The sequence below is a fragment of the Mandrillus leucophaeus genome, unplaced genomic scaffold, assembly GCF_000951045.1.
Source record: "Mandrillus leucophaeus isolate KB7577 unplaced genomic scaffold, Mleu.le_1.0 Scaffold523, whole genome shotgun sequence".
In the NCBI taxonomy this organism is placed as follows: domain Eukaryota; kingdom Metazoa; phylum Chordata; class Mammalia; order Primates; family Cercopithecidae; genus Mandrillus; species Mandrillus leucophaeus.
In genome coordinates this window covers 139,147-153,106 of record NW_012105620.1, presented here as the reverse complement: position 1 = coordinate 153,106, position 13,960 = coordinate 139,147, and the positions used below count along the sequence as shown (strand labels likewise).

Sequence of the window (13,960 nt, the reverse complement as noted above, 5' to 3'; positions counted from 1 at the left end):
TGATGTTCACATCAAAGTAAGTATGAAAGCCACTGTAGTCAGACTGGTTTTGGTATATTACATTTATTTTTTTCATAAAGAACCTTTTATTCAAAGACAACAATAACCTTTATAATAAATATGCAGTAACTATCATTTTTATAATGCTTATTGTAGGCCAAGCACTGTCCACGTTTCCTCTATATTAACTTATTTTTAGTTGTTTTTTGAGACAGGGTCTCACTATGCCACCCAGACTGGAGTGCAGTGGCACAATCTCCACACACTGCAACCTCTGCCTCCTGGGTTCAAGTGACTCTCCCACCTCAGCCTCCCAAGTAGCTGAGACTTTCAGGCATGTGCTACCAAGCCCAGAATTTTTTTTTTTTTTTTTTTTTTTTGAGACAGGGTTTCACTGTCACCCAGACTGGAGTGCAGTGGTGCGATCTTGGCTCACGGCAACCTCCACCTCCCAGGCTCAAGAGATTCTCCTGCTTCAGCCTCCTGAGTATCTGGGATTACAGGCGTGTGCCACTACCACCTGGCTAATTTTTGTATTTTTAGTAGATACGGGGTTTCACCGTGTTGGCAAGGCTAGTCTTGAACTCCTAACCTCAAATGATCCACCCAACTCGGCCTCCCAAAGTGCTTGGATTACTGGCATGAGCCATCATACCTGGCCTCTATATTAACTTCTTGAACCCTCACTAATAATCCTAGGAGGTAGTGACCATTATTATCACTATTTCATAGATCAGGAAATTGAGGCACAGAAAATGACTGACCAAGGTCCTATAGCTAGTAAGGGGGAGAGCTGGAATAGTATTATTTATACACACACACACACACACACACACACACACGTACAGGTAAGTATTTTTCACGAGACAGGGTCTTGCTCTGTTACCCAGGATAGAGTGCAATGGCATGACCATGGCTCACTGTGACCTCGAGGTCCAGGGCTCATGATTCTCCTGGCTCAGCCTCCAGAGTAGTTGGGACTAGAGGCGTGACATGGTTTGAATCTGTGCCCCCACCCAAATCTCATGTCATATCATAATTCCCAGTGTTGGAGGTGGGGCCTGGTGGAGAGGTGATTAAATCATAGGGGTGGATTTCTCACTTGATACTGCCTCGAGATTGTGGATGAGGAATGAGTTCTTGTGAGCTCTGGTCATTTAAAAGTGTGTAGCACCTTCCCTTTCTCTCTCTCTTCCTCCTGCTCTCGCCATGTGAGATGCCTCACTACCCCTTTGCCTTCTGCCATGATTGGCTACTTCCCAAAGCCTCCCAGAAGCAGATGCCACCATGCTTCCTGTACAGCCTGCAGAACTGTGAGTCAATTAAACCTTTTCTTTATAAATTACCCAGTCTCAGGTCTTTCTTTATAGCAGTTTGAAAATGGACTAACACTTGGCTAATTAAAAAAAAAAAAAAAGAGATGGGGCCTTGCTTTGTTGCCCAAGCCGGTCTTGAATTCCTGGACTCAAGTTATTTTCCTGCCTATGCCTCCCAAAGTTCTGGGATTACAGGTGTAAGCCACCATGCCCAGCCAGTATTCTATTTTAAATGTAATACAGGCAACTAAGTGAAGAATCAGTAGGGTAATCAGCATGCACAGGGTTAAAAGCCAGATCCTATAGAATGACTGGATATCTGGGTAACTGTAGTTTGGGGACGAGGACTTAAGAGATGCAAGAAAGCAGCCTGTCAATACTTAAAGAGCATGTAGTATGAATGATGTAAAATTTAACAAGATTTAACAAATTTTCTCCTATATACTGAAAAACAGAACAACCTACACACTTTTTTCCTTCCCCATTTTAAAGTTATTAGTATTCATATATACAGCATTTAAGATTACTGAATGACTGTTAACAACTCAAATTATACAAAAACATTATTGAGAATATTTTTATTAAAATCAATTTAAGATATTATTCTCTCGATTATCCTAGAATATATGAACATAATTAATAATTAAACATAAGCTTAATTATATAATAATATAAAAATATATATACCTAATTTGTGAAGTTAGAAGATAGGGTATTTCATGAACCTTACCTATTGATTCAGTGGTGAGAAAAATAAACAAGGTTTGCACTACCCAAGTCTGCAACGTCAACATCTTGTGCGGATATTTCTGCAACAGACACATGTAATATTACTTTTAATGTTTTTTCTCTTATATACACATAATTTAAGATACAATCTCGTTTCCATGCTGTAGCTATGTTTCTAAAAGGTGGTAACATTCTTACGCGAATGTAGAAAACTTAAGTCTTCACATTATTTTTCTTTATTCCCACTGAAGTTATGGCTACGGAAAATACTGCTAGAAAACATAATCTATACTTTAAGGTTAATTAAAAGAGATATCTTGTTTCTTATGTGAAGTCCTGTATTAGTAAATAACTGTGAGGTTAAGAACTTCAGAGTGACAAATTTCTACATGGCAAAACTCACCATAATATGTCTCCTTAAAAGATACCTGACAAATGGAAAAAGAAGTCTGTAATTCATAGCACGGTCAAAAATTTTCCCTGATATATAAAGAATGCCTACAAATCACTAAAAAATTCTATCACCTAATAGAACAACAGGCAAAAAGATTTGAATAGTTTATAGAAAAGGAAATACAAGTAAATCAAGCATACGAAAAGATACTTTCAACCTCACTCAAAATGAGAGATTAAAAATTGTAACTATTCAGATAGGAATGCAAAATGATACAGACACTCTGGTAAACAATTTGGTAGTTTGTTACCTAGTTAAAAGCACACCATAAGACTTGGTATTTCCACTCCAAAGAGTGTACTCCCCAAAATAAAAACATATGCCCACACCAAGACTTATACTCAAATGTTCACGGCAGCTTTATTCTTAAGTCGCAAACTGGAAACAATCCAAATGCCCACCAAATGCTGAATGTATAAACACACATCCAAACAGTGGTAGAGGCATAGAATACTAATCAGCAAACAAATAAAAAAAAAAAGAGTATGAACTAGTGATAGACGCAGTAGTATAAATGAATCTCAAAAGCATTACACTGAATAAACGAAGCCAGACACAACAGGCTATATATTGTATAACTCTATTTACAGGAAATTCTTTTTTTTTTTAAGAGATGGGGGTCTCACTATGTTGCCCAGGCTGTCTCAAACTCCTGGGCTCGAGTGACCCTCCTGCCTCGGCCTCCCAAAGTGCTAGGATTACAGGCATGAGTCATTGTGCCACTGTGCCTCGGAAATTCTTGATACGGCAAAACTAAGGTGACAGAAAGCAGATCCAGGGTTGCCTAGGGCTGAGGTAGAGGCGGCACATGTAAAAGGGCATAAAGGAAATCTGGAGTGATAAAAATAGTCTATGACTTGATTGTGGTGGTAATTATAAGACTCTATACATTTGGCACGGAGCAGGGGCTCACGCCTGTAATCCCAGCACTTCGGGAGGCAGAGGTGGGCAGATCACTTGAGGTCAGCAGTTCAAGACCAGCCTGGCCAACATGGTGAAACCCCGTCTCTATTAAAAATACAAAAATTAGCTGGGCATGGTGGCAGTTGTCTGTGATGCCAGCTACTCAGGAGGCTGAGGCAGGAGAATCGTTTGAACCCGTGAAGCAGAGGTTTCAGTAAACCTAGATCACGCCACTGGACTCCAGTGTGGGCAACAGAGCAAGACTCCTGTCTCTCTCTCTCTCTCTCTCTCACACACACACACACACACACACACACACACACACAAATGAGCCAGGTGTGGTAGTGTATGCCTGTAGTCCCAGCTACTCATGAGGCTTGAGGCAGAAGAATTGCTTGAACCTGGGAGGCAGAGGCTGCAGTGAGCTGAGATCGCACCACTGCACTCCAGCCTGGGCAACAAAGAGAGACTCTATTTAAAAAAAAAAAGACTACATTTGTCAAAATTCACTGAATCCTGTGTCAACTATTTCAAAGGCACTGAGATTTTACCTTTCTTTCAAGCTAACAAATCAGCCTACCACAGTGTCATGGATACTGGCAAAAGGCATGACATTTTTGAGTCAGAGACAAAGGACTGTATTACTCATAACAGTAGTCAGAGTATCAGCATTTTCTTGTGCCAGCTGCTTGAGTCCCAACTGCCACAGGGCGTTGTGAAGTCAGATGACACCTGAACAGGCTATTTCACAGGAAAGACAGACAGACCTTAAGTAACCCCAGACTTGAAAAATGTGCAGGAAGCATATCTGCCATTTACTCTAGAGGGAGACATTATCTCTATCTTTGAAGACTGTAAGTAAACTTGTCCTTTGCTTCATGGCTCTGAGAGTCTACCTTCCAACATTCTTTAAAAGGTTAAGTTGGCCGGGCACGGTGGCTCACGCCTATAATCTCAGCGCTTTAGGAGGCTGAGGCAGGTGGATCACGAGGTCAGGAGTTCAAGACCAGCCTGACCAACATGGTGAAACCCCGTCTCTACTAAAAATACAAAAATTAGCCAGGCGTGGTGGCGGCCGCCTGTAATCCCAGGTCCTTAGGAGGCTGAGGCAGAGAACTGCTTGAATCCGGGAGGCGGAGGTTACAGTGAGCTGAGGTCACGCCACTGAACTCCAGCCTAGGCAACAGAGCAAGACTCCGTCTCAAAACAAAGTTCAGAAAAAAGGCAGCCATCAGGGTTTTTGCTGATAAGAAATGCAGAAATGTTAGACTCATGGGTTTCCTATCAAGTTGTAACTAAAAAATGGTGAATTTTATTGTTTATAAATTAGACCTTAAAAACAAACAAAATCTGCCCAGATACGGTAGAGCCAAAAGAAATGAGTGCTTAATACCTCCAAAGACATGTACAAGAATGTTTACAGAAGTTTTATTCAAAATAGATGAAAAATAAAATCAACCAAATATCTATTTAAACACTAGGACGAATTACGGTATATTCAAGTAACTGAATCACAGCAATGAAAAAGAGTAACAGATACATGCATCATGGATGAATCGCACATATAATACAGAATGAAAGAAATCAGACGGGCTGGACGCAGTGGCCCACACCTATACTATCAGAACTTTGGGAGGCTGGGTGGAAGGACTGCTTGAGGCAAGGAGTTTGAGGCCAGTCTGAACAAAATAGTGAGACCCTGACTCTACAAAAAAATTTAAAAAGAGAAAAAAGGTAAGAAAGTATGCTCTGCATGATTTATTTTATAGAAGTTCAAAAAGAGGCAAAAGTCTACCATGTTTGGTGAGAGGTCAGAGCCGTTGTTTTTTGTGAGGAAGTGTATTTTTATAAAAGGGGACATTCTGGGTGCCGACCATGTTCTTTATCTTGATCTGGACAGTGATAAACTCACTGAGCTGTACACTTATGAGTTCTATTTTACAGTATGTAAAAAAAGGTAAACAAATCAAAAATCATCCTGATACCATTCTTACATATTATTGTTGGTAAAATATAAAAACCCAAAAGGTATCAACAGGGTGTTATGAAACTAAGCAATAAAAGTATTGTTACACACTACAGGTTATAGTGTAAATTGGCATAGGCTTCCCAATACATTGTGCACTTTAAAAACTGTCAGTTTTGTTGTTTGTAAATTAGACTTCACTTAAAAACAAAGAAAAAAGCTCTACCCAAACAAGGCAGAGAGCCAGTTTGGCAGTATCAATCAAAATTAAAACACACACATTTGAATCTAATGAATCTACTTTATCCTATATGAATAAAATAACACAGGTACAAAGTTATTCACTGCATTGTTTTTAATAGTAAAAGACTGAAAAAACCTAATTATGATGGGACACTACATTATGGTACACCAAAACCAAGTAAATGTAAATACTTGTAGTCATTAAAAAAAAAAAAAAAAGAGGATGCTCTATATGTACAGAAACATAAAGTTATCTAAAATACACTGTTACATTGTTAAGGTACAGAACAATGCATATGCTGTTATTTGCGGGCAAAATAACACACAAGAAAACAAAACACACATTCGTTTCTTTATATATGCATACACTATCTCTAGGAGGATAAAAGTTCAAATACTGGCTGTGACAGGGTATTTGAGAGATCAGGGTGGGAGGGAGACTTTCCACCATATACTCTGCAGCCTTCGAATGTTGACCATGTGAATCTTTAGTACTTATGCAAAAAATAAATTTAAATTAAAAAATACTTAATGTTGGCTAGGTGCAGTGGCTCGCGCCTGTAATCCCAGCCTTTGGGGAGGCTGAGATGGGTGGATCATCTGAGGTCAGGAGTTCTAGACCAGCCTGGCCTACATGGTGAACCCCGTCTCTACTGAAAATACAAAAATTAGCTGGACGGGCGCCTATAATCCTAGCTACTTGGAAGGCTGAGGCAGGAGAATCACTTGAACCCAGGAAGCGGAGGTTGCAGTGAACAGAGATGGCGCCACTGCACTCCAGCCTGGGCAACAGAGTGAAACTCTGTCTCAAAAAATAAATAAAATAAATAAATACTTAATGTTGAAACTATTGGGTACTATGCTCACTAACTGGGTGACAGTTCAATCGTACTCCAAACCTCAGCATCACACAATATACTCATGTAAGCTGCACATGTACTCTCTGAACCTAAAAGAAAAGCTAAAATTACTAAAGACAAAATACTTAATGTGTAATTTTTTTCTTCTAAATAAAACTATTAACTCTTCTTGAGAAATGGCTTCCTAGTTCTACACTTGGAACACAATATTGTTTTATTAAATGTACATACTAACTTGATTTTATGCACTCCCTAATCATGTAACAGCTTGCCAGCATGCCCAGCTAATTTTTTAAAAAATTTTCTGTAAAGACGGGGGTCTTACTATGTTGCCCAGGCAGGTCCCAAACTCCTGGCCTAAAGCGATCCTCCTCCTTTGGCCACCTGAAGTGTTGGGATTACAGGTGCGAGCCACTGTGCTAAACCAAATGTACTATATTCTTGCAACAAAGCTGCTCCAGAACAAGAGGTCCATGAAGAATTTATGATTACTTCAAAGCAATTAGATTTGTTTGAGTAGTACCATGGAACACAAGTAAAGGGAACTAGGCAAAGGTAGATTTCACATTTCACATTTAGAAAGTAATCTTTCCTAATTTTTAAAAGATTGTCATGGAGAGGTGATGAAGAAACATCTATTATGGGACTTGATTTCATAGTCCAAACCTAAGAGATGAAGACACAGTAACACTATATAAAATATTTTATGCAATACAGTTAACTTCACTTGGGGCTTGTTTAAAAATTGACAGAATTACGGCCGGGTGCGGTGGCTCATGCCTGTAATCCCAGCACTTTGGGAGGCCGAGGCAGGCGTATCACAAGGTCAGGAGTTCAGGACCAGCCTAACCAATATGGTGAAACCCCGTCTGTAATAAAAATACAAAAATTAGCCGGGCACGGTGGCGTGTGTCTGTAGTCCTAGCTACTCAGGAGGCTGAGGCAGGAGAATCACTTGAACCTAGGAGGTGGAGGTTGCAGTAAGCCAAGATCACGCCACTGCACTCCAGCCTGGGCGACAGAGTGAGACTTCATCTCAAAAAAAAAAAAAAAAAAAAAAGACAGAATTGACAGTACTTTGCTTACTTTTTCCCTCCTTTCCTTCTGTTGACACCAATACTTAATTTAAAATTCTATTAATAGCACTATTGCCTCACCTCTTGCAGAGTTTTCTAGGCATATATTATAACCATACATTGTATACACTATCCTTCCTTGAAATCTGCAGGTTACTTAAGAAGCTTCTATGAAGCCAAAACCTAACTAGTAACCATAAATACAGGAAAGATTATTTCTGAAAACCAAATGCTGTAATCATTCCTCAACTATGGTGATATAACATGGTAGTGTGCAGAAAGGAGCTAGACGATGTATAACAAGTATTGCTACTTCTAATGTTAGAGAAACAAAGTTTATAAATGATTTACTTAAAATAGAACAAATTCAAGATTATCCCTATAGTTGTTCATTCGCGTTTCATTTCCATATATTTTCTTAAGTGGGAGAAAAAGCAGTAGAGTTACAATTGATAAATATTTAATGGTTTTTATAAAACCTTATAAATTATTTTTGTCACCTATGGATTGTGATTTTTTTTTTCATTTTCTAACTTAACCTAAGGATGAAATAAAAAGCATGAATATACTTAGATTTACATTGCAGGTGAAAATTACATTGTATGTCAATATAAACTTTATTACTATGGTAACATTACTATTACAATTGTAGAATAGTATATGAACTAAAATTGCCAAATAGAAAGGCCAAATAATGCTTGTTGAATGAGTAAGTTGAGTGGGGATCAAGATGAAGAAAATTTCTATATATCTTTCACGGTAGTGTTACTGTGAATGAATTGCCAAAAATTGGTAATACCTACACTAAATTAACTAATTATTAGTTTTTAAATTATCCAATTATCCACATTCTGTTCTCTTCCATTAGTATCAATTATGAGTTCATAACAATTAACACTAAGATACTATTTTATATTACACAAAATGTTTTCAAATAAATTATTTTACTTTAGTCTCCTGATATCCTAAAGAATTAGGTGAGTAGGGCAGGGATTATTTATTGGAACTTCACAAAACAAAAAATCAAAAATTCAGACAAGACCAATTACTTACCCAAATCACAAAATCACTAAGTGAAGGAGTAGGGATTTGAAGCTAAGTCTTCTGCTTCTAAATGTCATGCTTTTTCCATTGGGTTTCACTGTAAAGAGAGGAGAGTCTTGTTCAGAAGGCTGGCTTTGATAATTTTATTACATAATATGTATACTTTTAAAATCCCTGTCTGCTCTTAGGCTTTCGGGTTTGCAGTAAGTATCCCACTTTAGATATGTTCTGAGCTTCAGAATAAAATAAACCCATAAACACTTGTATAAGAGTATTCAAATATCCTAGTGCTTTTTTTTTTTTTTTTTTTTTTGAGACAGTGTCTCACTCCCATCATCCAGGCTCCAGTGCAGTAGCACAATCACAGCTGACTGCAGCTTCAACTTCCTGGGCTCAGGTAATTCTCCCACCTCAGCCTCCCAAGTAGCTGGGACTATACGTGGCACCATCATGCTTAGCTAATTTTTTAATTTTTAGTAGAGATAGTGTTTTGCCATGTTGCCCAGGCTGAGCTCAAGTGGATGTGACCATCTCGGCCTCCCAAAGTGTTGGGATTACAGATATAAGCCACCACGCCCAGCCATACTGCTATGATTTGATATATACTTGCAAACATTATTGGCTCACCCACACCTAATGCAAACTTCCCTGATGTCTATGTAATGTCACAGAAACATGAAAGGAACATTTATGACAGAAGGAGTTCTTTAACAATCACATCTTTTTTCTTCTACTAGCACTAAATTAAGCCTGCTAACAACTATTCTATGTAACCAGAGATAAAAATTCATTTTAAGATTTGTTCACTTGAATTCTAGCTTAAGTACTAGTGCTCCTCTTTGAAGTAACTTGAAACTTAGGCAAGGAGTTGAATCTTCCATTATTGTTTCATACACATTAAGCCTTTGATATAACTTAATAACATAAGGAATTAAATTTATAAAAATATTTTTTAAATGTCTAACGAAAAGAAATTGAAAAAATGCCATGTGAAAGTGCACTATAATCCCACCAAGAGATAACTACTATGAACATTTTGGTGGATATTCTTGCAAAATTTTCTGTACATGTATTATATAACTTTATATTATATAAATATACACTTTCCTATTTTACAAAGATGAAATCATATTAAGTGAGAAATGTTTTATAACGTTTTTCACTTAACACTATATAGTGGACATCTTCGTAAGTAAATATTAATATACATGGAATAATTCCTTGTAGCCTTTGCTCAAATTCACCTCCTCACAGAGATCTTCCCTAACCACCCTGTGTTGCCTACACCCCTTTCCTGTTTGTTTGTTTGTTTTTTTCCTACAACACTTAACACCTTCTAAAACACGCTAGCAAACATTTTCTATAAAGGGCCAGATAATAAATATTTCAGGCTTCGCGGGCTTTAAGTTCTCTCTTGCAATTAGTTAACTCCATTATTAAAGTGCAAAAGCAGCCATACACAATATGTAAATATTAAGTGGGCATAGCTATATTCCCATGCAACTTTATTTACAAAAATGGCCGCAGCTGGATTTGGCTTATGGGCTATAGTTTGCCAACCCCTGTTCTAAATACAATACAATTAACTTAATTTTCTTGTTGTTTGTTACGGGCTGAATTGTTCCCCCAAAAAGATATGCTGAAGTCTTAACCCCAGTACCACAAAATGTTACTCTATGGGCAGATTTAATTGGATGTTATATTGGAGGATAATAGGCCTTTAGTACAATATGACTGGTGTCTTTAAAGAGACAGAGCCAGGAAGAATACCATGTGAATATAGAGGCAGACATCGGAGTTATGCAGCTGTAAGCTAAGGAATGTCAAGGACTGATGGCTACCACCAGAAGCTAGGAGAGGCAAAGGAAGATTCACAGAAACATGAAAGAGTTTCTGTGTTACATTAAGTCCTAGCCTCCAAAACCTTGAGAGAATAAATTTGTTACTTTGAGTCACCCAATCTGTGGTACAGGTTGAACATCCCAAATCTGAAAACTGAAATGCTCTAATTCCAAAACGTTTTGCACTCTGGCATTTTGGATTTCAGATTTTAGGATTTGGGATGCTCAACTGTAAGTATATAATGCAAATATAACACAATCTGAAAAAAAAATCCAAAATTCAATATACTTCTGTTACTATTTCAGATAAGGGATACTGTAACAAAGGGATGCTCTATCACAGCAGATCCTAGGAAACTAACACATAGTCTATGTCCCCAAAATAAAAGGTAAGTGAAGAGTGGAATGGCTAGGCCCTATGGCAGGTGTGTGCTTGGTTATATCTTCTTTGGTGATGTGTCTGTTCAAACATATTGATCAACTGGGTCTCCTGTTTTCTTATTAAGTTTTGAAAGTTCTAAGAAGATACTCTGGCCTTTATTAGAAAATGGATTTTTGCATTCTTTTCTTGTATGCTTGCCTTTTCATTCTTTTAACAGTGTCTTTTGAAGAACAGGAGGTTTAATTTTAATAAAGTTCAATTCATCAATTTGTGTTTTTGATGTATCTAAGAAGTCTTTGCTTAATCTAAAATCACAAAGGGCCCGGTGCGGTAGCTCACACTTGTAATCCCAGCGCTTTGGGAAGCCGAGGTGGGTAGATCATCTGAGTTCAGAAGTTCGAGACCAGCGTGGGCATATGGTGAAACCCTGTCTCTACTAAAATATTAAAAAAATTAGCCAGACATGGTGGTGCACATCTGTAGTCCCAGCTACACAGGAAGCTGAGGCAGGAGAGTTGCTTGAACCCGGGAGGCAGAGGAGGATGCAGTGAGCAGACATAGCACGACTACACTCTAGCCTGGGTGACAAAGTGAGACTCCTTCTCAAAAAAAATAAAATATAAAAAATAAAAATAAAGTCAAAAAGGTTTTTTCCTATGTTTTATAGTCATTTAGGTCTCAATTATTTTAAGTTAATATTTATGTGTGGTGTCAAGCTGAAATTTGAGTTATTTTATATATATATGGATAATTATTTCAAAACTATTTGTTGAAAAAACTATCCTTTCTCAAGTGAATTGCCTTTGAGCCTTTGTTAAAAATCAGCTGTTCACATAGGTGTGGGTTTATTTGGGTACTCTCAATTCCAGGGTGGGCAAGCTTTTCATGTATGAGCGAGGGGGTAAATATTCTAGGTTTGTGAGCCATAAGGTCTCTACTGGAGCTACCAATCTACTGTTATGACACAAAAGCAACCATAGAAAATACATAAACAAACAGGGGTGGTTGTGTTCTAACAGTACTTTACGAAAACAGAAGGTAGGTTGACTCCTACTCCATTTGTTCCACTAATCAATTTGCTTATTTAAATGCTACCACCACACTGTCGTGATGACTGTAGCCTTATAAATCTTGAAATCAATATGCTGTGTGCACTTAAAAAGCACTGCTGTTGCTGGTAGAGTGTTACATAAATGGCCATCACATGAATTTGGTTGATAGTGTTCAAATCTTAGATATCCTTACTGATTTTCTGACTATCATTGTTCAAAAGGGATATTGAAATCCCTGAGTATAACTGTGTATTTATTTCTCCTTGCAGTTTTTACCCTGTGTGTTTTGAAACTATGTTATTTGGTAGATCCTCTTGATAAATTGACCCCTTTATCATTAGGAAATACCCTTCTTTACCACTAGGAATATTCTCTCAAATCTACTTTGATATTACTATAGCCAATTCTGTCTTATTTTGATTAGTGTTATCATGATATATCCTCTCCCATTCTTTTTTGTTTAATCTGTATGTTTCTTCATATTTAAGTGGCATAGGTAGGGGGGAGGCTGCATGTGATTGTAGCCAATCTGATAATCTCTGCTTTTCAATTGGATGTTTAGACCATTTACATTTAATATAATTTGTGATATGATTAGGTTTAAAGCTATCAGCTTCATATTTGTTTTCTACTTGATTGTTCTTTGTTCCTATTTACTTTTCTGCACTTTTGTTCATTATTTTTTATTTTCTTTTCCTTGTTAGCATTATAAGCTATAATTCTTTGTTTTCTTATTGGTTGCTTTAGGTTTATAGTGTACATCTTTAACTTCTCACAATCTATCTTCAAGTAATATTATGTCACTTCATGCATAGTATACAATAGTATACTTCCATTTCTCCCCTCAGACCTTTGTGTTATTTTAGCATACATTTTACTTTTGCATATATTAAAACTTCACATTGGTGGCTCCCACCTGTAATCCCATCACTCTGGGAGGCCAAGGCAGGAGGATCACTTGAGCCCAGAAGTTTAAGACCAGCTTGGGCAATATAGTAAGACTCCCTCCTCTCCAAAAATAAAAAGTTAGACAGTTGTGGTAGTGCATGCCTATTGTCCCAGCTACTTAGGAGGCTGAAGTGAGAGGACTGCTTGAGTCTTGGAGGTCGAGGCTGTAGTGAGCTGTGATTGCACTACTGCATTCCAGCCTGGGTGACAGAGTGAGACTGTCACATATTTACTCATGTGGTTACCATTTCTAGAGCTTTTAATTTCTTTTTATAGATCCATATTTTCATCTGGTATCACTTTCCTTGGCCTGAAAAACTGCCTTTAACATTTTTTTGTAGTGTGGGTAGAGAAAAGCCTAAATAGATTTGAAAACAAAACCAAAGTGTGAATGCTAAGAAGTATTTAGCCTAAAATAACAAGCACAGTTCCAAGTGAGAAAAGATACTGCTAATTACTATATTAATGGATCAAAGGAAAATGACAGGGTCATTCCAACAGATGTTTGAAAAGCATCTGATAACACTCAACATTCAACAACTGTTCGTTTAAAACTTAAAAATAACAACAAAGTGTCAGAAAACTAAGACTGAAAGAGACCATCCTTACCTTGGTGAAGGATAGCAAAGAAGATACAGGAACTGTAGTACCAGATTGCCTGTTCAAATTTCAGGCCCTATATTTTAACATCTTAGGGAAGTTTTTAAATAGCCTTCACTTTTATTTCCTTTATCTGTAAAAATGGGGTACCACCACCGCCTACCCATCTTGGAATGTTATGATTAAATAACTCAATATACATAAAGCACTTAGAATCATTTGGCTCATTGTAACTACTCAATAAAAGGTTAACAGCTGTTATTATTAGTGCAGCTTTTGCTGTTGCTGCCACAGGTACTACTATAAGAAACCCATAAGGCCAGGCATGGTGGCTCACGCCTGTAATCCCAGCACTTTGGGAGGCTGAGGCGGGTGGATCACAAGGTCAGACCAGCCTGGCCAATATGGTGAAACCCTGTCTCTACTAAAAATACAAAAATGAGCTGGTCATGGTGGTGGGCATCTATAGTCCCAGCTACTTGGGAGGCTGAGGCAGAATTGCTTGAACCCGGGAGGCAGAGGTTGCAGTAAGCTGAGATTGCACCA

General features: G+C 37.8%; 1 protein-coding gene across 1 annotated transcript in view; it reads right to left on the bottom strand.

Moving 5' to 3' along the window:
* The window catches only part of IL6ST (interleukin 6 signal transducer), a 59,112-nt gene that overhangs the window by 37,429 nt on the left and 7,723 nt on the right, over positions 1–13,960 (bottom strand). The window contains exons 2-3 of the mRNA XM_011996745.1: positions 8,601–8,688; positions 2,047–2,125 (exon numbers count right to left, since the gene is read on the bottom strand). Coding sequence (XP_011852135.1) covers positions 2,047–2,110 — 64 coding nt within the window. The 5' untranslated portion in view covers positions 2,111–2,125; positions 8,601–8,688. The remainder of the gene's footprint in view (positions 1–2,046; positions 2,126–8,600; positions 8,689–13,960) is intronic.